Source organism: Caretta caretta, chromosome 1, assembly GCF_965140235.1.
Source record: "Caretta caretta isolate rCarCar2 chromosome 1, rCarCar1.hap1, whole genome shotgun sequence".
In the NCBI taxonomy this organism is placed as follows: Eukaryota; Metazoa; Chordata; order Testudines; family Cheloniidae; genus Caretta; species Caretta caretta.
This window is the reverse complement of record NC_134206.1, coordinates 21050581-21075872: the sequence shown is the minus strand read 5'-3', so window position 1 is coordinate 21075872 and position 25292 is coordinate 21050581. Positions and strand designations below refer to the sequence as shown.

The following is a 25292-nucleotide window of genomic DNA, read 5'->3' as shown; positions in this document are numbered from 1 at the left end:
GTTAGCAAGGTTGCTTACCCCTCCACGGGCCGGGGGCTTGGGCCTAGACAAACTTGATGTACTGCAGAAGCACACCTGAGAGAGTTCAGCTGTTCCTTCATCCAGGGTAGCAGGAAACTACAGAGAGTGGGAGAAGCTCAGGAGGCTCTGTCTAGAGAAACTGCAGTGATTGAGAGAGGCTCCTGCAGGGAAGAGCCGGGACCAGAGGAGTCGCTTCAGCTAGAAAGGGCTGGGAGTAAATGGCTAAAGCAGGAAAGCCCTGAGACACCAGGGGAGTTTGGGGCTGTGCCCAGCTGGAGGGAAGATTTGTGTGTTTATTTTGTTCCTTAAATTAATAACCAGATTCTAAGGAGGGCTGTTGTTATTGGACTTGTAAAAGCCTCTTCTTCAGGTTAACTGAGGAACTGAGCGGCCGATTGTAGGGCTGTCCTGAGGCCTTCAGGGGGCACTTGGGACACCACTAGCCTGGTGACAGATGGGAATTGGGCTTCAGCATTTACTGTAATGTCATAGCTGTTCCAGCAAGAATATGTAAACTGTAGTGGTTGCCTGTTTCTCCTTTAATGACATCACTGTGCTGTTTTTGGCAGAAACTCAGCAGAGTTTCTCTGTTTTCCATTTATCCGCACGTGCACCTGTGTGTGCAGTGTGACGGGTCCACTGATTGAAAAAAATAACAATAAAAATAAACAACAAAAAATAAATAACCCACGCTCTTCACAGAAGTTAAACCTGCTAGGGAAACCTCTCACTGATTGACTTTTCAAAGATCAGTGCTTTGACAGAAGCCTGAAGGAGTGGATGGAGATGATAAAAAGCAAAGTGCAGAGCAGAGATCTTGGCTGCACTGGGATTTCTGACTAATGTTTGTTATTGACCCAGGAGATTAGTATTTGACAGCTCTGCATCTAGAGCTGTCTGCCAGAGATCTGAGGTAAACGCCCCACCCCCCAGCACAGGGAGGTGTTAGTTGCACATACAGGCACCATCTTCACCCCTACCCTCTCTCCCGGCATTCTGCTAGGCAGCTTTAAGTTCCACCAGAGGCTCCCTGGGTGCCACACAGATGGAGGCTGCAGTGGGCACGCATGGAATGAGCACATCTCAATACCACCCAGGCCACCCTTTGTCCCCTGCTAGCACCACAGTTCAGACTGTGCTGGCCACCTCTAGGCCCAACTGATGGAGGAGAAGTTGGGTCTTATTTGTTCCACTGCAACCCCTCGCCAGCAGGCTTTGCATCCACCAGATCCTTGCTCCCTGCTTTATGACAGCAGAAGCTGGTGTAAGCCAGTGGTGAAGTTGACTCTAGGACTCTGGCTCTGAGTAACTCTAAGCTTTGTCCTGAGCCCATTCATTGCCTCTTGCTTCCACCTCTCCTTCCTTGCCCTGCTCCTTTGGGCTCTCTCATTGCTTTGGCCAGAAATATTAGAGGGACTGCTGACATCAACATTCTAGCCTGTTGTTTTGCTGAAGTAATGAAATTAAATGTGGGTGATGGAATAGCAGTCAGCCACAACAATTTCAATGCCTAGTCTCTTATCATTCCAGGGTATCTCAAAGCACTTTACACAGTTATACAATCATTTAATAATACATTCTGCTGGGCCAAGCTTGCAGCTGAAAGTAAAGGAAGACTTGAGTCTTCCGTTTCAGTGTACACCCCTGACATCTCTAGGGAGTCGGCATGACTAAAAGAGATTCGTGTTAATAATGAAATAGTTCTGCGAACCTTAAAGGGATACTGTCAGGTCAAATTTGGGCCCAAATGTATGTTTTGAAAATACAGGCTCTTATTGAACATAAGACCAATAGAAATATTTTCATGCATTTAAAAAAAATGAAAACTTGTTTATTATTGTTATTTGAAAAGAACTGTTCTCAGGGAGGGTTTTCAATCCAAATAGGGCTCCATTGTATTAATGCATAGGACAGGGAAAGCATAAATGATATGAAACAAAATGCAACATATGAGTATGTGGGGAAGGTAAAAGAAATGCAAAAAAACCCACAACAGAATGGACTTGATCCACATAGGGAAGAACTATTCTGCATACAGGCAGCTTGTAAGATTAAACAGTCAAAGGCCAACTTCAATGTGGCACTCAAAATGTTTCTGCACCCTTATAGATATATATATGCATTCTGATCAAGTGTTTACAGTTTCTGCAGCACTTTAATCACATGATGGTTAATTGCAGGATGTCGTACTGTTGCTCAGATCGTACACTATATTATTAACTTATTTTTCTATAACATACAGGTGTGTAGCATATTGCACTATTTTTCTATAAGATACAGGTGTGTAGCATTTTTCAATATTGTTTACGAATCTGCATATGCCAGAGAGAGAGTTCATTAAAGTCATTTAATACAATATATCTTTATATGGGGAACTGAAGATTAATTATAACGTACAGTGATATTGAAAATTTGCTGGCCATATTTAGAACACCTAAATTCACAGTTCAGTTATCATCCTAGTTAGCTGCCTCTTCTCCTAAACCGCACCTAAGGAAGTTTGAGCTAAATTAACTATATGTGCATGCTAATTTTATAGCTTGCTACCTCATATCCTGAATTAAACCTAAGGCTGTGGTATGCACAGATAAATTAACTTAATATTAATTGGCTCATATTCTCAACTGCATCTAAGGACATCTATGCCACTGATTGAAAAGAAAATGCATGGTACGTAGAGTAGTATTTAAGTCAAGGTATTTAAAATAGCCACTAATTAGTTTGGTTTTGGTGGGAGGCCCTCAAGAGCAGTGGACTTCAGAGTTACTACCTCATTGGGATGAATAGTGCAGGTCATATTTCTCAGTGCTATTGTTTCAGGCTGCAGACTCAGGCAAGTGTCACTGCATCATTTATTCTCAGGCCATGTTTGGAAACTTTCAGGAACATAGCAGTTTCCACAGTGGATCAAACCCAAGATCCATCTAGTGCATTAGCCTGTCTCAGACAGTGGCCAATACCACATGCTTCAGAGGAAGGTGTAAGAACCCTACACTAGGGAGATGTGGGATAAGAACACCCCCACACACACATAGGTCTGACCCTGATCTCTAATAGTTAAAAATTGGCTTAAACCCTTAAACCTTTTGATCACACCCATTAAGTCTAAAAATACAAATGTTTTAAATGAAAGCTGAGAGATGAGAATCTGACCTGATTCCCTGACTCCAGGAGCCAGGCACCTGTCATGTTCCTGTCATGCCTATTAACCTAGCCCTGTTTGCGTAACTTAATTTCTTCCTAATTTAATTGCTTAATCATGCAACTTTAATTTATGCTTGAACGGAATTATACTTACCTTCTCTACACTGGATGAATCAAAGTTTTAGTCCACTGACAGTCTTTGAATGTGCAGTAAGGTATTCTTAACATGATGCATATAGTCCTAAGGTCTCTCTTTACCCAACACTCCAAAAAGGCAGCATAATAAGGTTCCTTATGTAAATCATTCTCTATACACAATAGGCCTGTTTCTGCACTGCCTATCACTGTTGTTTACATCTGTGTGAGGTGAGTGCCCAAGTGTAGTGGTAATAAATGATTAACACAAGGTGCAAGACTGGGGAGAAGCAGGTTCTGTGTAAAAGCACACATGACTAATAACATGTTATCTAGTGGATCAGATGAACTGAAAATATTGAGTAATGGAAATCAATGCTGTAAACTTCACTTGCAACTCTAAGGAACAACCAATATTCAGTTGCAAATCAACGCTTTCCTGATCATCAGGAATTATGAAAAAGAGATAGGAAAACATCTGACCAAAACCAAACTAAATTTAAGATGAAAAGAAGTTTTCTAACAGATACTGCAAGATATATGAAGTGCCATGAGCACACACAAGCGAGCAGCATGCCAATGCTTTCTCATTATATGCACACAAATTTAACTGCTGGTGCTTTGTGACAAAGCAGACTCATTGCTCATCATTATGGAATTACAGGGAGACATCTCCATGGTGCACCCGAGCGTAGAATGCCACTAAAAAGTCATCTTCTTATTTCCCTTGAAATGAATTATCCAATCTGCTTGGCACAATATTGCCAAAACAAAAATCAAATTTTTAATAATGCCAATTAAATTTTGTAGCAGTAGAGAGCACCATAAAAAAGAGAACTACACAGTGACCATATTACTTAGTGCAGTGACTCAGATAGTCTAACTCGGAGCTTGAGCTGGAATGAAGCCCAAGTTCGTGACGGCTGTGCGGGTAGTTAATTACAGAATCTCAGGCCTTTTTCTGCTCCAGTTTCTAGTAGATCATCTAGTTCTTTCCTCTCCCCCTCTCCCCTTCAAGTGCAGTGTTATTCCTCAGAGTATTTATTATTAGTAGATTTGTTTTAAATGTGCAAAGTGATTCTAGATTTCTTCCCTTCCTTTGGGGGAGACTATTTCACATTCTAATTGATTTCACTGTCAAGAAGTTTCTTCTTGTGTTGAGTCTAAATTTCCCCTTTCTTTATTTTATCCCATTACTCTTTGTTGCTGTTACCACACTGCATAAATCCTTTCCATCTTTGTTGTTCTACATCCTTCAAATAGTTGTAAGATGATGTCCTACGTTGCTTGTCACTTAGCCAAGTTATGAATATTTAGGTCCTGGTGCTGCAAACACTTAGGCAGTGTGAGTAACTTTATATAGATGAATAGTCCTATTGAACTCCATGGGGTGCTCACCTGTGTAAAGTTAAGTGCGTGAGTGTTTGCAGGATCAGGGGACTTAGCTTTTAAATCTTCTCTCATACACCAGCCTCTCCATCCCCCTAATAATTTTTATTGTTTTTCACTTAATTGCCTGCAATTTCTTAATAATGTGGTGCCCAGACCAAATACTCCATGTCAGGCACAGTTGCTCCAGAACTGTTCAAAGAGGGACTGTCACGTCCTTGGTGATGTGGGATTCCTTTGCATATTATCCAAAATAGCATTGGTCCTGTTTTTGCTATGTAGAATATCACAAACTCACATCTAATTTGCTGTTCCAGATTTTTCTCTCTGCTTGTTTATTTCTGGTTAGGATTGTTTCTCCCTAAATGTATGAATTTGCATTTTTCCAAGTCAAATCTCCCAACCATATTGCTCATTATAATTTCCTTTCTCTTATTTCTCTGTCCATCCTGTAACTTGTAACACCTCTCAAGTTAGTGCTGTCTGTAAATTTAATCAGCCTGTTCCTTTATCATCATCAAAGACGCACAGTCTACTGAGGATTGTTACGCCAGCCAGAGTGACCACAGCTGATAGCATCGCAGCAGGAATCATAGAATGAAGTTCTCAGATCTGGCTCAATCCCGTGAATCCAGAAATCTCTGGAGCAGTCCTGCAGATGATGCTAGAATTCTTTGAGGGGGTAACAAGCATGCAGACAAAGGAGATCCAGTGGATATAGTGTATTTAGATTTTCAGAAAGCCTTTGACAAGGTCCCTCACCAAAGGCTCTTAAGCAAAATAAGCAGTCATGGGATAAGAGGGAAGGTTCTCTCATGAATTGGTAACTGGTTAAAAGACAGGAAACAAAGGATAAGAATAAATGGTCAGTTTTCATAATGGAGAGAGGTAAATAGTGGTGTCCCCCAGGAATCTGTACTGGGCCCAGTCCTATTTAACATATTCATAAACGATCTGGAAAAAGGGGTAAACAGTGAGGTGGCAAAATTTGCAGATGATACAAAACTACTCAAGATAGTTAAGTACCAGGCAGACTGTGAAGAACTACAAAAGGATCTCTCAGAACTGGGTGACTGGGCAACAAAATGGCAGATTAAATTTAATGTTGATAAATGCAAAGTAATGCACATTGGAAAACATAATCCTAACTATACATATACAATGATAAGGTCTAAATTAGCTGTTACCACTCAAGAAAGAGATCTTGGAGTCATTGTGGATAGTTCTCTGAAATCATCCACTCAATGTGCAGCAGCGGTCAAAAAAGTGAACAGAATGTTGGGAATCATCAAGAAAGGGATAAATAATAAGACAGAAAATATCATGTTGCCTCTATATAAATCCATGGTACACCCACACCTAGAATACTGCGTGCAGATGTGGTCACCCCATCTCAAAGAAGATATATTGGAACTGGAAAAGGTTCAGCAAAGGGCAACAAAAATTATTAGGGGTATAGAACAGCTTCCGTATGAGGAGAGATTAATAAGACTGGGACTTTTCAGCTTGGAAAAGAGGTGACTAAGGGGGGATATGATAGAGGTCTATAAAATCATGAGTGGTATAGAGAAAGTAAATAAGGAAGTGTTATTTACTCCTTCTCATAATACAAGAACAAGGGGCCACCAAATGAAATTAATAGGTAGCAGATTTAAAACAAACACAAGAAAGTATTTTTTCACGCAACGCACTGTCAACCTGTAGAACTCCTTGCCAGAGGGTGGTGTGAAGACCTTTACTATAATGGGGTTCAAAAGGGAGCTAGATAGATTCATGGAAGATAGGTCCATCAATGGCTATTAGCCAGGATGGGCAGGAATGGTGTCCTTAGCCTCTGTTTGCCAGAAGCTGGGATTGGGTGACAGGGCATGGATCACTTGATGATAACCTGTCTGTTCATTCCCTTTGGGGCACCTGCCATTGGCCACTGTCAGAGGACAGGATACAGGCTTGATGGACCTTTGGTCTGACCCAGTATGGCCGATCTTCTTTCTTATGATGCCATTTAGGGTCAAGGCATGCACCACTTTTCACATCAATAGAGAGTTTGAGAGCACGATGTACTGTGGTGCATTTGTCCATCCTGGCAACACGGCTGAAGAGCATTCAATGATGCTTTTGAATTTAGTGAGTGACTGGAGAAAGGCCAGACTTCTGTGACATAATGGCATTTCACACAAAGTCAAACCACTTTATGCTCAGGATTTGGTGCTAAGAGCGCCTATAAAACAACCTTTTAACATTCCCATCATGAAACCAGATGGCTCTTCCTGTTTATCAACACATCCATATTTTTAAACTCTGTCCTTTGGGGTGTTCTTTTAATTAAAAACTTCAATGTTTTCTTCATAACTTAAAAAAAAGTACCTCTGGTTTTAAGTAATCTATAAAGGGTGTTTTTCTATGTGCAGTGAACTATAATTATACCAAGATTTCATCCCATGGAGTTGCGTGCCTGTGTAAATAAGAACATAACAGAATGGGGACTATCCACTTTATTGCACTGAATACGGCATGTATGATTACCTGCCTTGTGAGCGGGTGGTGAATGTGTGCATTTGGTTCAAGGAGCTCATGACTCTCAGACGGGCTCTGGAGACCAGAGTGGCTGAACTAGAGCTAAGGGAGACAGAGAGGAACATAGATCAGACTTTCCGGGACACAGCAGAGCAGTCCCACCCACAGTCTGACAGCTGCTGTGCTGTTGAGGAGGATGAAAGTCTCAGGGAAGGAGAACATCAAAGTGGAGATGATGTCATGGTCTCCAGATGATGTCATGGTCTCCTCTAGCACTGACGATGCCTCTCTGGGTGAGGGAACTCCTGTTATTAGATAGAGACAAGTAATAGTAATGAGGGATTGGATCATTAGAAATATAGGTAGCTGGGTTTGCGATGACCAGGAGAACCGCATGGTGAATTGACTGCTGGGTGCAAAGGTAGAAGATCTCTTCATAGAATCATAAATATCAGGGTTGGAAGGGACCTCAGGAGGTCATCTAGTCCGACCCCCAGCTCAAAGCACGACCAACCCCAACTAAATCATCCTAGCCACGGCTTTGTCAAGCCAGGCCTTAAAAACCTCTAAGGATGGAGATTCCACCACCTCCCTAGGTAACCCATTCCAGTGCTTCACCACCCTCCTAGTGAAATAGTTTTTCCTAATATCCAACCTAGACCTCCCCCACTGCAACTTGAGACCATTGCTTCTTGTTTTGTCATCTGCCACCACTGAGAACAACTGAGCTCCATCCTCTTTGGAACCCCGCTTCAGGTAGTTGAAAGCTGCTATCTCTTGAGACATCTAGACAGGCTAATGCTGGGGAGGAGCCAGTGGTCGTGCTACATGAAGGTACCAATGACACAGGGAAGGATAGGAGAGAGGTTCTGGAGGCCAAATTTAGGCTGCTAGGTAAGAGATTGAAATCCAGAACTTCCATGGTGGCATTCTCTGAGATGCTTCTAGTTCTATGCACAGGCCCACTTAGACAAGCAGAACTGCAGGGTCTCAATGCATGGATGAGACAGTGGTGCAGGGAGGAGGGGTTTAGATTTATTATGAGCTGGGGAACCTTTTGGGAAAGGAGGAGCCTATACAGGAAGAATGGGCTCCACCTAAACCAAAATGGAACCAGATTGCTGGCAGATAAAATTAAAAATGTCATAGAGGAGTTTTTAAACTAAGGGCGAAAGACAACAGGTGTGGGAGAGCACACAGTTCAGAAAGAGACATCCCTTAGGGGAGGATCTATTAATGGGGATTCTCTGTATCCTAGTAAGGAGGAGAGGATGGAAGGTGATAAAGTACAGTTAGGATCTGATCAGAAACAGTCAAATGAAAGAGTCCCATTTAATGACATCACATAACGGCAGATAGCTAAAAAGTGAGAAATTTTGTAAGTGCTTATATGCAAATGCTAGAAGTCTAAATACTAAGATTAGTGATCTTGAGTGCCTGGTATTAAATAAGGATATTGATACAATAGGCATCACAGAAATTTGGTGGAATGATGGTAATCAATGGAACACAGTAATACCAGGGTACAAAATGTATAGGAATGACAGAATCGGTTGTGCAGGTGTGGGAGTGGCACTATGTGTGAAAGAAAGCATTAGTCAAATCTAATAAAAATCTTAAATGACTCAAACTGTGCCATAGAATCTTTATGGATAGAAATTCCAAGCTTCAATGATAAGAATATAGCAGTAGGGATATACTACCGACCACCTGACCAGGACAGTGATAGTGACTGTGAAATGCGCAGGGAGGTTAGAGAGGCTATAAAACTAGAAAACTCAGTAATAATAATGGGGGATTTCAACTATCCCCATATTGACTGGGTAAATGTCACGTCAGGACAGGATGCAGAGATAAAGTTTCTTGACACCTTAAATGACTGCTTCTTGGAGCAGCTAGTCCTGGAACCCACAAGACGCGAGGCCATTCTTGATTTAGCCCTAAGTGGAGCACAGGATCTGGTCCAAGAGGTAAATATAGCTGAACCGCTTGGCAATAGCGACCATAATATAATTAAGTTTAACATCCTTGTTGCGGGGGAACACCAGAGAAGCCCACTGCAGTAGTATTTAACTTCAGAAAGGAAAACTACACAAACATGAGGAAGTTAGTTAAACAGAAATTTAAAAGTACAGTCCCAAAAATGAAATGCCTGCACACTGCATGGAAAATTTTTAAAATTTGTAATAATAGAGACTCAAATTAAGTGTTTACCCCAAACATAGAGGACCAAAAAATACCATCATGGCTAAACAACAAAGTAAAAGAAGTAGTTAGAGGCAAATAGGCACCCTTTAAAAATTGGAAGTTAAATCCCACTGAGGAAAATAGAAAGGAGCATAAACTCTAGCAAGTCAAGTGTAAAAGTATAATTAGGCAGGCCAAAAAAGAATTTGAAGACTAACTAGCCAATGACTCAAAAACTAGCAGCAAAAATATTAAGTACATCAGAAGCTAGAAGCCTGCTAAACAATCAGTGGGGCCACCGGATGATCAAGCTGCTAAAGGAGTACTCAAGAAAGATAAGGCCATTGCAATGAATTCACTGCAGAGGCTGTGAGGGAGATTCAGCGCCTGGCAAAATGGGGCACTGACTTCTAGGAGCTACCTGTAATATCAATAATAAATAAGAATAACACCACCCGTCCCAGCAAAATCCAAGGGAACACTACCTCCAGTTTGGTACTTTGCCCTTTATCACTACACTTTCTTTTTGAGTCTTCAGCCAATTTTCAGTCCATAAGGCAGTGTTCACATCTAAACCAATGGGTGAATTTTAAGAGTAAATTTTTGTGAGATACTAAATGACATGCTGAAATCTAAATATACAACACCTGCGGCAGTGACTTCATTCACTCATTTTGTAAACTAATCCAAATTTGTCATCAAGTTGACTGGCAAGATTTGTCCTTTTAAAACCGATGTTGCTTATTACTCATGATTTAATTCGCCTGTAGATTTTTGGTGATTTTTTTTGGTGCCTGTTCTATTTCATTCAGGATTAAAATTAGGTTTCCTGGATAGTAAGTGGCATTAAAGGTTTTATCAGTTGGTTTGTCACTAAACAAATGTTCATATAAATATTTATAAATGTTAAAAATAGAAACAAAAATATACATTTCTAAGTATTAAACAAAACTTACCCTCATCTGGTGAAACTGAGCAGCAGGGGGTATTTTTATCTGGCTTGTACTTCTTCATTGCGCTCCCAATTTCCAAATCTCTAGGTTCACAGAGAAACCAGGCTGGCAGATTTACCTTGATCTGAGCCTGCTCTAACCAAAATTCAGTTTTAGGCTTGGTCTACGCTATCAAATTATGTCGGTATGACTATGTTGCTCAGAGGTGTGGAAAATTGAATCTGTGTCTCCCAGAGCCAGGACTACTGTTTGAGCCACAGGACCCTGTAAAATGAGTGTAATAATGCTCCCATCTCTGAGGGATTTCCTGAGACTTAATGTTTGCAAAGCAGTTTCAAATTGTCAGGTAAAGGCAAACCATTGTTATAACATGGTGGGAAAAGGTGACATTGATTATGTGTTCCAACTCTAAAAGCCACTCCCTGATACCAATGTGACTTTTCAGTGCTCTGGGAGCTATCAGGTTGGTTGAATGAACTAGCTGAAGAAAGCATTTTGAATGTGCTAGGAAGCCACAATGGCTTTTCAGGCATCTCTTTAAAAGAAAGCTTTTCCCATCAACAAAACTACCCTGAAAAAGATACAGACGTTAGATTCCATCAAGACCGTGTCTCTCATTCCAGTACAGTATAGATACATTACACAGAGAATACGGAATCAAACTTACTAGCAAAGACACCCGAATTCAAGAGTGATTTAGTTGAGTAGTGGGAAGGGTTTTTCTAAGACAGGATGATCTCTCTTAATATACAATTGTCAGAGTAATGTCCTGCTGGATTCTGCAATGCTTATCACCAACTACTAAGTTAAAACCCTTGTTTCCCCCCCCCCCCCGAGACGTTCTTGTTAAACCCTGGATTTGTGCTGGAAATGGCCCAACTTGATTATCATACACATTGTAAGGAGAGTGATCACTTTAGATAAGCTATTACCAGCAGGAGAGTGGGGTGGGAGGAGGTATTTTTTCATGCTTTGTGTGTATATAAAAAGATCTTCTACACTTTCCATAGTATGCATCCGATGAAGTAAGCTGTATCTCATGAAAGCTTATGCTCAAATAAATTGGTTAGTCTCTAAGGTGCCACAAGTACTCCTTATCTTTAGATTAAAAATTAGATGTTTTGTTTAGCTTCACATGAATGTGTTACAATAATTTGTAAATAACATGTTTTAGTGCTCCTTATAGAGAAAAACAGATTGATTATAGAAATGTCATTGACACAAAAAAAACAGGGAAATTCTTTAAGTCAAAAAAACTATAGTATTATCCTGGTACAGTTATTTGAATATCTGTCACAACATGGAAGGTATTAAATCCAATACTATGCAACTGGACACACAATGGGCATTTGGTTAAGGGAGAGTGGATAGCAGGATAGCACATTTGTTATACTGGTGTCTTTTCTTGGAGCCAGAAAACAAGGTTTATGCCTAATTAATATCATATTAGGAATTTTAAGCCAGGAAATTTATGAACCCCATACTTTCTTTCTCTATGAAAAAGCAGTCTTTTCTAATAATTTAATATGCTAAGAAGAATGATCTTCTAGCTGTCCCATGCTATATTGCATAAGAAGTAAAAAAATAACAACACTTTTCTGGTTGAAATGTACTTGTTGCAGTTTTTGCTATAGATTGCTTGAGGGGAATAATTTTCATAAAGAGGATATCTTTTATAAATGTGAACTAGAATGGTGATTCGTCTTAATGTTTCTATGAACCACAGTATATTTATATACCAATTTGATAACCTTCTCTTCAATTCCAAACTGAAAAGGCATTTGGTAATGAAATGACTATGATTTTAGATCACTTTGGTTTTTGAGGTATTATTGCATATATAATTTTTTCCTTTAAAAGTATATTATTATGTCAAACTTGGATTAATCATGACAAACAACATTTTCATAACCCAGGAAATGTTAACATATTACATTCCTTGCTTTGGAAAGATAAAAGAAGTGATCACAGAAAACACATTTTAATTTCCATTCTACCCTGCAGGCCATTTAAGTGATGTAATTTGCATGTCGACCCCGTTTTCACCCACAAATTACTGTAATCTGTCATGTTCATATTTTTAGTCCCTGGCTTTGTTTCATGTTTGAATTGTTTTGACTTTGCATGCTGTCTGTATTACTTGTGCATGACATCTACATTAATTTCAGGTTGAATGTTTGAAAGATATTCATGGATCATTTATTCTACATGTGTATTTTTTTCTTTTGTTTTCAGTTACTAAAGTTTAAATATGCTTGACATGTAAAAGTGGCATGAAACTTTTGTGACACAAGTAAAATACCTGTTTTCATAGGTTTTTTAAGTGTTAAATTTTTTGACTTCACATCTTTTAGAAATCTGTTGTATTCTAGAACACCTTCTATGCTGTTAACATAACAAATTATATTATCAGCTGCTGACCTTATTTAATTGTATATTTAGGACCAAATCCTGTTCCTTTATTCATGCAAACAGTCCCAAAGAAATTAGATTAATTGCTTAAGTGAGATGAGAAGAAATTGGCACTGAATGCCTAATGCCTATATCCTGCTACGATTTAATATAATGTGATGAAGCCTTACAGCTGTCTACAAAAATAACACCTTTTTTCACACAAAATGACCATTCACCTAAGTATTAACTCACCATATGCAGAGTTTTGGCAGGATATGCAGCTGAAATTGCTCAGAAATATTGTGCAGCAGCAGAATTCAATTACTAGATTATATAAAACTGAAACTATATGCACCAAGACTAATGAATGACAATGGTGTACAAACTAAAATGAAAATATTGTCCCTTTGATTACTTGAACAAGTCTTTGAATTGTACCTCACACATTTCAAAATTAAGGGGGGGAAATAAAACTTTTTTTATGGAACTTGAAACAGCTGCCAAAAATAAATATGTATTTTTAATTGGCACAGAGTTGAACGTGCATGTCTACTGAAAGTGAATCTATGGACCTCTTCGATTTCTCCTGTACAGCCTACTCTTTTCTAGACAGTGAATTAATTCTGGGCAGAATTTACTATGATTAAAGATCAGTGGTCTGATCTTGAGATATACTGAGCCACTCACAATTGCCATTGACTTCAATTTGAGTGGCAGGTGCTCAGCACTTCTCAGGTGACATGCCCTGGAGAGGCTGAACCAAAACCCCAGATCCAAGCACCCCTGAAATTTGGATGGGAGGGGAGGGAGAAATCAGAATCCATGACCATATTTGGATCCAAATGTTGTAAATGGATCCTATCATTATAATGGGCTAAACCAAAACTCTTTATTGGAAAAACCCCAAGCTTCGGAGTTTCAAAATCTGGATCTGAAGTTTGTGGCTTGAGCCCATCTGTAATAAAACTGATCAGTCTTCAAGACATTATGTCCTTTAACCTGCAATCCTATTGAAAATCATTTCTAATTCTTTTCAACCACTTGGTTTTGACTGGTTTGAGTCACTACAGTTCTCTCCACTTTTACAAACTAGTTGTTTTGTCAGCATGAGTGTGACAACAATTAGACGTCCCTGTTTTTGCCCCATGCCTTTTCTCCTTCACAGTCATTCAATGACAAGCGTAAAAAGAACTTCATCTTTTCACGAAAATTCCCATTCTACAAGAGCAAGGAGCAGAGTGAGCAGGAAACAAGTGATCCAGAACGTAAGTAACCTCTTGGAGATGATGTCACATGCAGCACAAAAATGGGTGACACGCATGACACCAGTACCCCACACATCTAGGCATACAAATATCAAAGGCAGGCAGGTGAGGTATTACTACTGTGACCAATGTATGATTGCAGTCTGGATCCAGCTGGTGCTCCCTTCCCTTGAAACATTCTTTTCAGAGTAAGATAAAGCAGTGACCTTGGCTTCTGGCTGGAAGAGTTCAGTGTATAAATTTCTTCCCTTTTTCATAAATGTTGCTGATTATTTTTGTTGTTTTAAATCCAGTTCTTTCCTAGATAAAATGTTCGAATCCAGAACTGGCCCAAACTGATGTAAAAACAATTTCTCCTAAATTATTACATTAATTTTATTTTTGGTTTAAAAACCCCCACAAACATTCCAGAATCATTTTTGTGTCTACTACTTTTTGGACTTAATCTAGATGGTTCTAATCTCCTTGTTGATTACCATTGATCCCTTTGTTGAGTGTTTTAATCCTGAACTGAAAACCACACTCGGTGACTTTTTCTATTTCTCATCAGTTTTCTTCTAATTTTAAACAGTAAAGTTAAAGCAATGGTAATCCTCTTAATAGAATCTGGTCACTCACTGCATGCCTACATTATATATTCTGAGTATCCAGAATAATGTAATGTGTATGCTGATATTATATCAGAAGAAATGTAGCTTTTTTCCCCTCTCCCTTAATATTCTTTCCCTGAAAATTGATCTGCTAAGGATTCTTTGTTTTTTTGGTTTTGGTTTTCTTTAACTGTAGCAGCAGAGAGTACATAATGGTCACTGTCTTTTTCATTGGGGAACATTACTGTGGAATGTGGGTTTAAAGTTGTTTCAAAAAGAGAAAGCAGGGATCCAGATTGCTCCATCTGCATGGTCAGTCATGGTAGTATCCATTTCAACTCCACTGACTTCTTCCTTCCTCTTCTGCGGCTGTTCTTCCTTTCTCATTGCTCTCTCTGGGGACTTCCGTGCAGGACATCCCCGGATTAGGTGACGACGGTTATGGAACAAAGACTCTGAGTAAGTTCCCAGGAATGGTCACTTCAACTTTTTTTTTTGTGTTCTGTTTTTGTTTTGGCTTTTGTTCCTTCTCTGAGGACCTTCCATTCCCAGCATGCACAAGATAGAGTTTTATTTGTTACCCAGCTGTGAATGCACCAAAAATGTTTCAGTTGTTTTGTTCTGCATGACAATATTCAATAACATATAGTGAATCAAACAGACACTTTTACTTCTGATGTAATAACTCCTTTTGTTTCTAACAGTAAGTTTTTGTTCCCATCATGACAATTCTGTAGACAGTAGCATACCTAGAACTTGTACTGCTGCCTAGAATGCGCCTTTGAGCAGCAATCCATCTTGATATGAAGGGAAAGTTAAACATCTTGAGAAGATCAATAGAAAATTATTTATGCTGCCGCTTCTGCATTTTCAGCTTTTTGCATGGGAGTGTTTGTTACTTTGCCAGATTGTAGATTAGTAGGTTGCTGTTAAAGGAAGAAACTATTTGCAGGCGAGGAAAGACATAACCTTCTCCATAACTAATTTTAGATCTGTGTCACCATTAGCGACCAATCCTTTGTCACTACACTTGAGCAATTTCTTTTTCTGGTATGCAGTGATCCTACCTCAGGAATTGGTATTATAGAGAATGCAGCATTTTGCCAGATGATTCTTCAAAAATAATTTGTTTCCTGTAATTTATTTCTAGAGAAATTGCATAGAATGAAATAAATTATTTGCAGCTGAATTCCATGTACTTAACTACATTAGTATGCTGTATCCAGCCCTGAATAAGTCCAGCATAATAATACTACTTACATATGTATTGGCTGTTTTCTTCCTTCAATGCTTATTCTTTTTCTTAAGACACTGATTAATTGAGGCATAATGTATGTGAATGTTACATTGCATCACCTACTGTTCTGTATGTGATTTTGGTCACAAAAATGCACGTTCATGCACACATTTTAAGAGATTATTAAATGCCTGGGGTTTTTTAATTGACATGTTAAGTCATATAATGGTTGGCTTTCCTTTTTAAAGGTGAAAACTTAATCTCTTGAACAGCAGAGGGAGAGTTATACAATGCTAGTTTTCTGGATGATGTGCAGAATTTTGATTTTGCCGTGACTGAATAGCTTACGGAAAGCATGATAGCAATGCATGTAGCACCTTCTCTGCATTGCATAGAATGAACCAGGGTCCATCTGATTAGATAAAGCCCTACTGAATACCTCTGCCCGGAAAAAGAAAGGTCTCCCTAATATACCATTTTATTGTGCTTGCAAACTATTTGCTAACTTCCTCCATTGTTAATACTGAAGCTAGTTTTCAACTATCAGCACAATCCTAGATCCCTGCATCCCCACCCCGATAGTACATGTATCATGTATATTAAACCAACACATCATTTTTAATGGCACACAGCCTTATGAGAGGCTGTAGATTATTGGTTAGTAGAGGCCTTCGTGATTCTGTATAAAACATCAATCTGATACCACATGTGTTAACAACAACAAGTGCTACTATTACTACGAGTCTGTAAGTATAGGTTTTAAAGAGATATCATCAGGATAAATTTTGCTCCAAATGTAAAAATGAACCTTTTACTAAACCCTAAAACCAATGTTTTCCATGATTGTTTTTAATTATCATTCCTTCCCCACCCCCACCCCCATTTCTGCAGTGCCACTCAACACATGGACAGCTGTGCATATTTGGAGGAGGGCATGGTACGCTGGGGGTGGGCAGGGGAGAGGCAGGGTGCTCTCTGTGGTATTGTCGCTTGACAGGCCCATGGGGAAACAACCTTGGCCATAAATGCTGATTCTGCTGTTGCTCTCTCTCTCTCTCTGGGGAGTATTAACTTCTGTGAGTTGCCTCCCTTTAGTGGGAGGGTATGAGCCAGCTGCAAGTGGGCAGGCAGTAACAGTGTGAGTTTAGATAGGAGCCCAAGGAATATTGTGGAGGAGCGAGGCCTTTCCATGCCTCACCTCTGAATGGATGCCCCAGTCTGAGGATCCCAGGACAGTTGCCAGCGATGCCCCCTGCCCACTGATTTTCAGTACCCCAATCCCATTCATACATGATGGGGTAGGAGCTCAGACTGCAGAGTCTTCCTTTGGCCTCCTTGTGGCTTTATCCACAGCAAGGCATGGTTTATGTTGTGGTGGATGCTGGCTACATACAGCACCTGCTTTTCATTTGAGGAGCATATTGGCGTAAGACATTATTTTGCTGAAGCACATTCTGTTTGTCCTGGAACTAGATTTTTACATCCAATCACATCTAATTATGAGACTATGATTGGTCTGATATGCATCTTGCTCAGTGAATATCTTTCCTGTAAAAGCCAACAGCTGCCCAGACCTGTCCATCAACAATGCAAAATTCAGAAATATTTGACAGCTCCTAACAGTCTTTACCAGTAATTTTTTTGTGCTCTGGAGACTTTGCCAAGGACACGTACAGCTGATGATGATGCTTGGAAAAAGTGGCCCAAGGCCACATGTTCATTAGTTTAACAATATAAACTCCAGAGGAAGAGCAGACCATGCAGCTGTATAGACATCATGGCCCAAATGTTCAAAAATGGTCTCTCCTTCTGGGTGGCTCAGTTTTTTGGTGCCCAATTGTAGACACACATAGGACTTTGCATCTAACACACCAGTTGAATTAAGTCAATACATCTCTTCAACTGAGCACCAAAAATGAAGCCACCCAAAATTAGTGACTACAGATCATTATGCCAATTGTACCCTCTATGTCTGCTAGGAGCTGGCATCCTTTAAAAAGAGGAAACCAACCTTAATGGTGTTGTCGAATTGAGGATGAAATTGAGTCCCCCAGAGGGGCCTATATTAACTTTTTACCAATTTTGGGGTGGGGACTCATCTCTGTCTCCTATCCCTCCACCCCAGTAAATGAGCATTATGGAACAAAAACCATAAACTATGACCAGGATCTTTTAGATGCATCTGGGAGGGCTGTGGGCCAGCTGCAAGTGGAGAAGCAGTTCCAGTTGGCTGCCATCTTCTATGTTCTGATCAAAGATTTTCCCCGCCATGTTTGAATGTCTGAACTCATGACCAAAAGACTAACCCCATCTGACCTTAGAGGCCCTGGATGTCCATAGACAACCCAAGTTCCCACATATGATGAGCTTGTGCAAAGTTCTTCATGCCCTTATTGAGTTCCAGTGATACCTGCCCAGAGCTACCTGGTTGGTGGGCTCACTCCAAAAGCACAAAGGAAAAAAACATTAGTCCTGCCAACTGCCCCTTCATAAACCACCCCTCTCAGTCCCACTCCTAACCCTTCCAAACACAGTTTCCTTCCCCTTGGTCCAGGCAGGCAAGATATTTCTGGAAGACAGTGTTGAGGTCCCCAGGGGGAGTGGGTATTGTTATGGGGTTTCTTACACTTTTCTCTGAAGGAGCCAGTACTGGAGACAGGATACTTGACTAGTTGAACCGCAGGTCAGCATCCTGATGGTAACTCCTATGTTCCTATGGCTGCATCCAGGCTGCTTCTGACAAAGATCCTCCCTCCCTCCCCCAGCCCAAATCTTGAGGGCATTAATCTTGGTAACTGCCAGTACTGTCTGAAAAAGGTTCTGACAAGCCCTGTTATTTTCATAACTGGTATTATTGCTTTATGGTGTGCTTTACATAAATAAAAATAAAACATATGGTAAAACCCATTGATTGGCAAACCCTGACTAAGATACCTTGCACAATGACTAATGATCGGTACAAAGGGTGGAAGAAGAGCTCTAACTGTAATGAGAATGGTTCCTATGCATTAATTGTACACATTATTCATAATTAATAATAATCTGCCGAAACACCCAGGTCTTTGCATAATTAGCCTATAAGTCTTGGGAAGTATGAATGGACTGCCGTGTATTTCGGCGTAGAGATGTTTGGGATGTCACTGCCCCTTTATACAATTCATCAAGGGGCAGACGTGCCACTGCCAGAGACATTACTAGCCACAGGTGTGTAGCCCCCTTCTTGATATACCAAGAGATAAAGCTTTCATCTTCCTGGTATGAGTTATCTGAGCTTTTCAGATGGAGCTGCTGCACTGATTTTACTTCCACTCTGAACACTCACCTTTGCATGAATGTGGCAGATCTTTTAAGTTCTAGCTGCTTCGCGGTGCTTGGTTATATTCTTTAATTTGCTGTACTGTTCTTGCAGAACATGTTTCCTCTAATGCCAGCGATAGCGAAAGTAGCTACAGTAAGTTATTGCTTTCGTTTGGGGCTCTTTACGTTGCATTGCTTGTTTTGTTTTGTTTTTCTCTCCTTGCTGCTCTTTTTAACTTCAAAAAAAGATTATTATTGGAGCAAATGGCTTGAAATGCAAATTTCTAACCATATTTCGGGAACGAAACTGTAAAAAGAGAAATGGTATCCCTTATGCAGCTAATGAGCATGAGTTTTGTTAATTTGAACGCTTTCTAGGAAATGAAACCAAACTGACTTTGGGAAGGTTTACGAAAATTTAGATTTCTTGGGTACTATTGGGTAAAGTCTCAGCAGGGATGGCTCAGCATAATCATGGCATTTCTTGATGAAATGCCTCTTTTAAAAGGAAAACTACTCCACAAGAGCCAAATTCGCAAAAGCCCGGCCTCCCTTGTGCACTTGCAATTTGCACTAGCACCTGAGTGGCAAAGAAAGGAGTCAAGGTGCAAGTTCTCTGCCAGGGTGCCAATCTCTTAAGTGCAGACTGCACCTTCAGAAAAGTAGGGTGGGCCTTAGGCCTTTGGAAACTTTACCCCGAATCTCAAACATTCCTTACAAATTGAGGCCACGATCATGCAATTTGAGCCACAGAGATGGACCGCTACGGGCATGGAGTCCATTTGCATGAATCAGATTGCAGGATCAAGACCTTAATGGGGATTGTTTGCGTCAATTAATGATACTGAAATGTATTAATGACACTTAACATTGCCTGAATATTTCAAACATTTTTCAAAAAGTGGTGAGAAAAGCACAAAATGAGTAATTAAAATGTGACACGATTGTCTGTATGAGAAAAGATAACCAAAAAAACTAGGTTACTCTCCAAATATCAATCTGTTTATTTGATTGCATCAAGCTGTTTGCTTAGTGTATGCAGTTGTTCACCAGTCACAGAGCACTTGTCTTGGGTTAAGTACCTGTATGCATTAAGGTTACCATTGGTTTCAAACCACACAGTTACTTGTCTTGATATAGTGTGTAGCAGGCAGTTACTGTTAATAAACACTGCTTTGTTTCAGCAAAGTAGATTTTTTTACACCATTCAGAAATGAAAGACTAGTTTTTATTTTCCTGTAGTGAAAATGATTCCCTGGAAAGCAATTGCCAGAGCTACAAGAAAATTGTCGGCACATTGAAACTGCAGAAGATCTCCTTTAAATCCAGCTTAATATTTGCTGTGTCCTCTGTTGGGGAAGGATTGATGGTCTTGTGATCAAGGCACAAGGCTGGGAGTCAAGAGGCCCAGCTTCTTTTCCATCTTCTGTCCCAGACTTTCTGTATAACCTTGGGCAAGTTCGTTAAGGCTAAATTTTCCATGATTTGCATGGGTGCAAATACCCATTCATGTGCTTATTCCAGAGTGCAAGTGAGAGAGTACATGGGGCTTCCAGATGGGTGGCTGAACAGGTTGAGTGTGTATGTACAGAAAGTAGATGTGTGCAAATGGACTGGATTGTAGATGTGGCTTCAGGGGCTGGCGCACAAAATCTATTTCCAAAATTGCCTCATGGGCCAGGGTAACTAGCTCACTTGATGTGGGTTATGTAGCTGCTTGTCATAAGTGCAGGTTTAGGGGTGAAAGAGAGGGGCAGGCAGGGTGTGGGATGGTTAATGGGGAGAAGGAGGCAGGAGCCATGCAGGTGTTCTCTGCAAAGTTACAATTCCCCTCTGTCCTGGGTGAGGTGGGTAGGACCCATCTTGCCCTGAAGGTATCCAAACTGCATAGTGTTGGCTGGGGCCACCCCAGATAACAGGGGGTTCAGGGCAGGTCTTCCCACAACTGTGGTGACAAGGGGAGTGTTCTCAGCCCTCTGTGGGATCGGCTTTGCTATCAAGCAGTAGATGAAGCAGTCCTGCCAAGAGAAATGGGCTGTGCCCATAGGGCCAATTTGCACATGCTAATAATTCACTAACATCTGCAGCTGGGTACATGGCCACGCAGCCCTGGGTGGCCAGCAGCTTTGACACCCAAACTTTGGAAATGACCCACACAGATGGTCACATTGGCGGGTCTGCTGCAGCCTGACTGGCATACAAATGCTCAATGGCAAGGGCAAACCAACATAGCACACTCCCATGGAGACTTTCTTCTGGGTCTCATTCAGTCTATTCCTACCTGGCTCTCGAGTCCCTCCACTGACACCAAAAGTTTCTTCCTTCCCCACTCCTCAGCTGCCTTCAGCAAACACCCTCTGAGTAAATTATGGCTACTGAGACACAGACTAACCACAAGCAGGCGCGGGGAGGGGCACATACAGGACACAGTGCCAATGACTCACTGCCCACATCATCGAGGCAGGGTGGCCAGAGACAAATATAGCCTTTCACGGGAACTTTAGTGGTGTTATTTCACTCTGTGCTTCTGACCTCGTGTGCTGGTGCACAGAAGCCTGCCCCAAGTGTCTTTTGTTGTGCAGTGGGAAGTAGTCATCAGATTCAGGTGGAAGGAGCCCTAATTTCCCACCATCCAGCAGCCAAATGAGGCCAATCCCCAAAATGGCACAGGTGCAGAACACAACTGGGAAACATTTAAAATAGAGATAAATGGGGGTTTCCCGGACACTGCAAAAAGCCAAATCTACTTGTTGCTAAATAATAACTGTGCATAAGGTACCAGTGACCGTGATATCTACATGTTCCTTGAAGGGACTGCCTGGTTGTCCAGGGCCAGGGCTCCTAGTGCATACAAATGCTTATCTTCCTCTGATTTGAAATGCTGTCCTGTAGTTTAGCCATGAGATTCCTATGCAGCCCAGGCTTGCCATGGCCTCAGATGTAGTTAACACAGTCTCTTCACAGCTCCAAGGCTTCCAGAGCAACCATCAGTCTGAAGAACTCCAGTTCAGATTTAACCAGACACCCTCAGGACACACCGTAGAGCAGCTCATATGCAGAGGCTCTAGAACCTTCAACACTGGTAGGAGGCAGAGGACCATCCCTTATGGCACAGATTACCTGGAATGAGGGTAATCTATCAGGCCATTGCCACTCTTGGTCTTTAGCAGCAGCCCTTCCCCTTCTTCGATACCAAATCCAGTTACCTTAAATTGCCAAGTCAAGCTGTCCTCTAGTCAAGGGCCCAAACCATAGAAAAGCATAAGAAATCCGGGAAAATATCCATTTGGGGTGATTTGGGGAGCCCAATTTATAATACCATAAGGGGCCTGATTTTCAGAAGGCTGAGACTCATGAGGAGAAACGAAGGAGGGTATAGAGGAGAAATAGGAGTCTGCTGGGGATAAAGAAGAAATCTAGATGCCATTTGAAAGCAAAATGACAGAGGGTAGAATTTTCAAAGGCATCTGAGTGAGTGAGATCTCATAGAAGATCCAGGGGGTTGGCTCTTCATTCACACAGGCACGTCTGAAAATGTTACCTATGGTCTAAACTATGAAATGTTCAGTCCTACCGGCACACTCCTCCCTGCCTACTATGTTTTTTTTAAATGAAAAGAAAAAACTAGAAGCTGGCTGAGGGGAAAAGCAAATTCCCAGTGGACAAAAGGTCTCACACAATGAATAATTCTGTTCTTGCCACTGGAGTCTGGATACTTGGGGGACACAGCCCCATCACTAGAACTTTGCTTGAGCTGCATTTGGAGCCAACTCTGTTGTAAACAAGCTCCTCAACAGGACTGCCATTTGATTTAGATGGGGAATCTGAGAAGCCAAATGTTTGTATGATCAGACAGGATGTGCAAGTTACTTCACTAATATGCAGTGAGATAAGTGCTGACATGCCAACTTGTCTGGCTTTACGTTGCCAGCTGGTAAAATGAAACTGCTAAGGGGGGTGGGAAGCAGAGCTGAAAACTGTAAATATATGGGGAGCACATCGAAAATTGCTGGAGAGCGCAATGGCGCTGCATTGCTGTTTGTGTTGCAAATGTTGTAGCACACCCATTCCCTACTGTTATCCAATCGAATGAAACAGAAAGGGGGAGGTCTACCCCACCACATTCTACCTTCCAGACACAATCAGCCTGTCACACGCTGTATAGAAAACTGAGAGATTAAGGAAACTGTGATATTTAGAAAAAGAAGTGAGTGGCAAGTACATGGGGGAGGAGTGGAGTTCCTGCAAGATTTTCACATTTTTCCCCATCAGACAAGACAAATCATCTCCACAATCTGAGTCATGCTGTTCTGCATTTTTCTAGTAGGATTCTGGCTATTGCGTAACATTTTTCTTACTTTTTCTTCTAATGAGGAGTAATCAGTGAAAAGACACTGTTCATGGCTAGTGTTCAAAACCTTTTATTACTTGGTCACTCTTAAAACCCATTCCAAATCATCTATGCAATTGTGAAAGTTTGGCAATGAAGTCTTCTTAATGGTGTCCAGGCGGTACCCTTTAGTGTGATTAATAGAGGCAGTCAAAAATGATATTTGTTTCTGTGGAAAATTGGAATACCAAAATATTTTAGTTTTCAGCAAAAGTATTTAATTTGTGGGTGTTTGGTTTTTCTGACAACAAAATTGAAATTTTCTATGGAAAGCAGGAGCATTTCACACACAAAGTCATGTAAGCAAAAACCCAATTTTCTGTCAAAAAACAGCATGAAACAGAAAATTTTTGACCAGCCTTGCAATTACCTTGGTCCATAGAGAGAATATTATTAACTCTTTTGCAAAAGCTTATATAACATAACTGGAACTCTAATAAAAAGGTGTGAGGACCAATTGTCCTCAGTTACTTACTAGTCCCATTGATTTAACATTTGAGAGTAGAATTGGGTCCATTTTACAAAATAGAAGTCAACCTCTGAGCAGTAATATGGCATTTAAAGACCTGGTCTAGAAGCAAGTTATTACTGTAATTAGTATCCATCAAGCTATTTTTGAATTATCTAATCAAACACAATTTCAAAGTTTCACGTGTGTTTTAGGAGCCCTATGACTCGATTTTTTCAAACCAAGTTTAGAGGAGCTCATTGCAGATGTAGACTAATCTCTTTTTTTTTCCAAAAGAAGAATTTAAAATGGCTATGAATTTTAATACCTCTTTTATACACAATTCGATAAAGGTTTTTACAGCAGCCACCAGAAATTGCACATGCTTTTACTAAATCTATTTAGCCTAATTGCATAATTTCACTAATTAACTAAGTAGGCAATACTTGACTAAAACTTGGGGAGGGAGGAAGAAAAAGAAAAATTCATGCACATGAGGAAGATCATTAAGGACCATAGTTTACCCTCTGTATGTAACCAAGGCCATAATTAAAATTTTGAGCCTTCTAGAGGTAAAAAAGGTTAAAGTATTTTTGTTCTGTTTGGTTATCAGGTGAGCCTAGTTGTTAAGGATTACCCCACTCAGACTGATACCTACCCACACAGAGGGCCACTATAATGTTATCCCCAGCACAGTTTGCTTTGTCCTGCTATTGAAGTTTGTTAATAAATATCACCATGAACTGCACCACATGTGTAATAGTCACAGATTACTTGTAAATCTTACATTAATTCTCAAATAGCTGTGGATATCTCAAAATGGATCATGTTTTATCCCTAAGCCCAACTTTTTTGTAACTGCCGCGATAGAAAAATGTCATAATCTGAATACAAGCATTGTACTATTATGTAAATACAGACACCATGGAAGGGATTTTTGGTTGGAGGTGGATAGTGCCTACCTGAAGCAGACTGTATAAATAAAACAAAACTATGAATTAAGAGGCTATAATGGGTTTCTGCAGATACCGTAAACCATGTGAGTATAACTCAAGTAATTTGTATAGTTACTAAAATGGACCCGATCAAGATAACTGGCCCTCCCCCATTTTTGGATCTAGTTTGGAACCAAATCTCCAGGGACAGGTTCAAAAATTAGAAAGGGTGCAAATAATAGGTTCCAGTTTTGGCCCATCTCTGTGTTTTCTACAGGTGTAGTAATAAAATGATAAGTAGAGGGACCCCACTACTGTCAATCCAGCACTTTTTATGAACTGTGTTTTTTAAGCTAAATTATATTTGTGATTCTCTGCTTAATACTACTT

General features: G+C 40.5%; 1 protein-coding gene across 24 annotated transcripts in view; it reads left to right on the top strand.

The window, feature by feature from the left end:
• The window catches only part of DLG2 (discs large MAGUK scaffold protein 2), a 1511004-nt gene that overhangs the window by 1464234 nt on the left and 21478 nt on the right, over nucleotides 1-25292 (top strand). For 13 of the 24 annotated variants that reach the window (XM_048840921.2, XM_075126424.1, XM_048840889.2 and 10 more), the window contains 2 exons: nucleotides 13906-14005; nucleotides 19242-19283. In XM_048840921.2, the coding sequence (XP_048696878.1) occupies nucleotides 13906-14005; nucleotides 19242-19283 (142 nt within the window). Of the gene's footprint in view, nucleotides 1-13905; nucleotides 14006-15008; nucleotides 15055-19241; nucleotides 19284-25292 lie in introns of all 24 variants that reach the window. The other 11 variants (XM_048840940.2, XM_075126426.1, XM_048840900.2 and 8 more) reach the window with 3 other exon arrangements.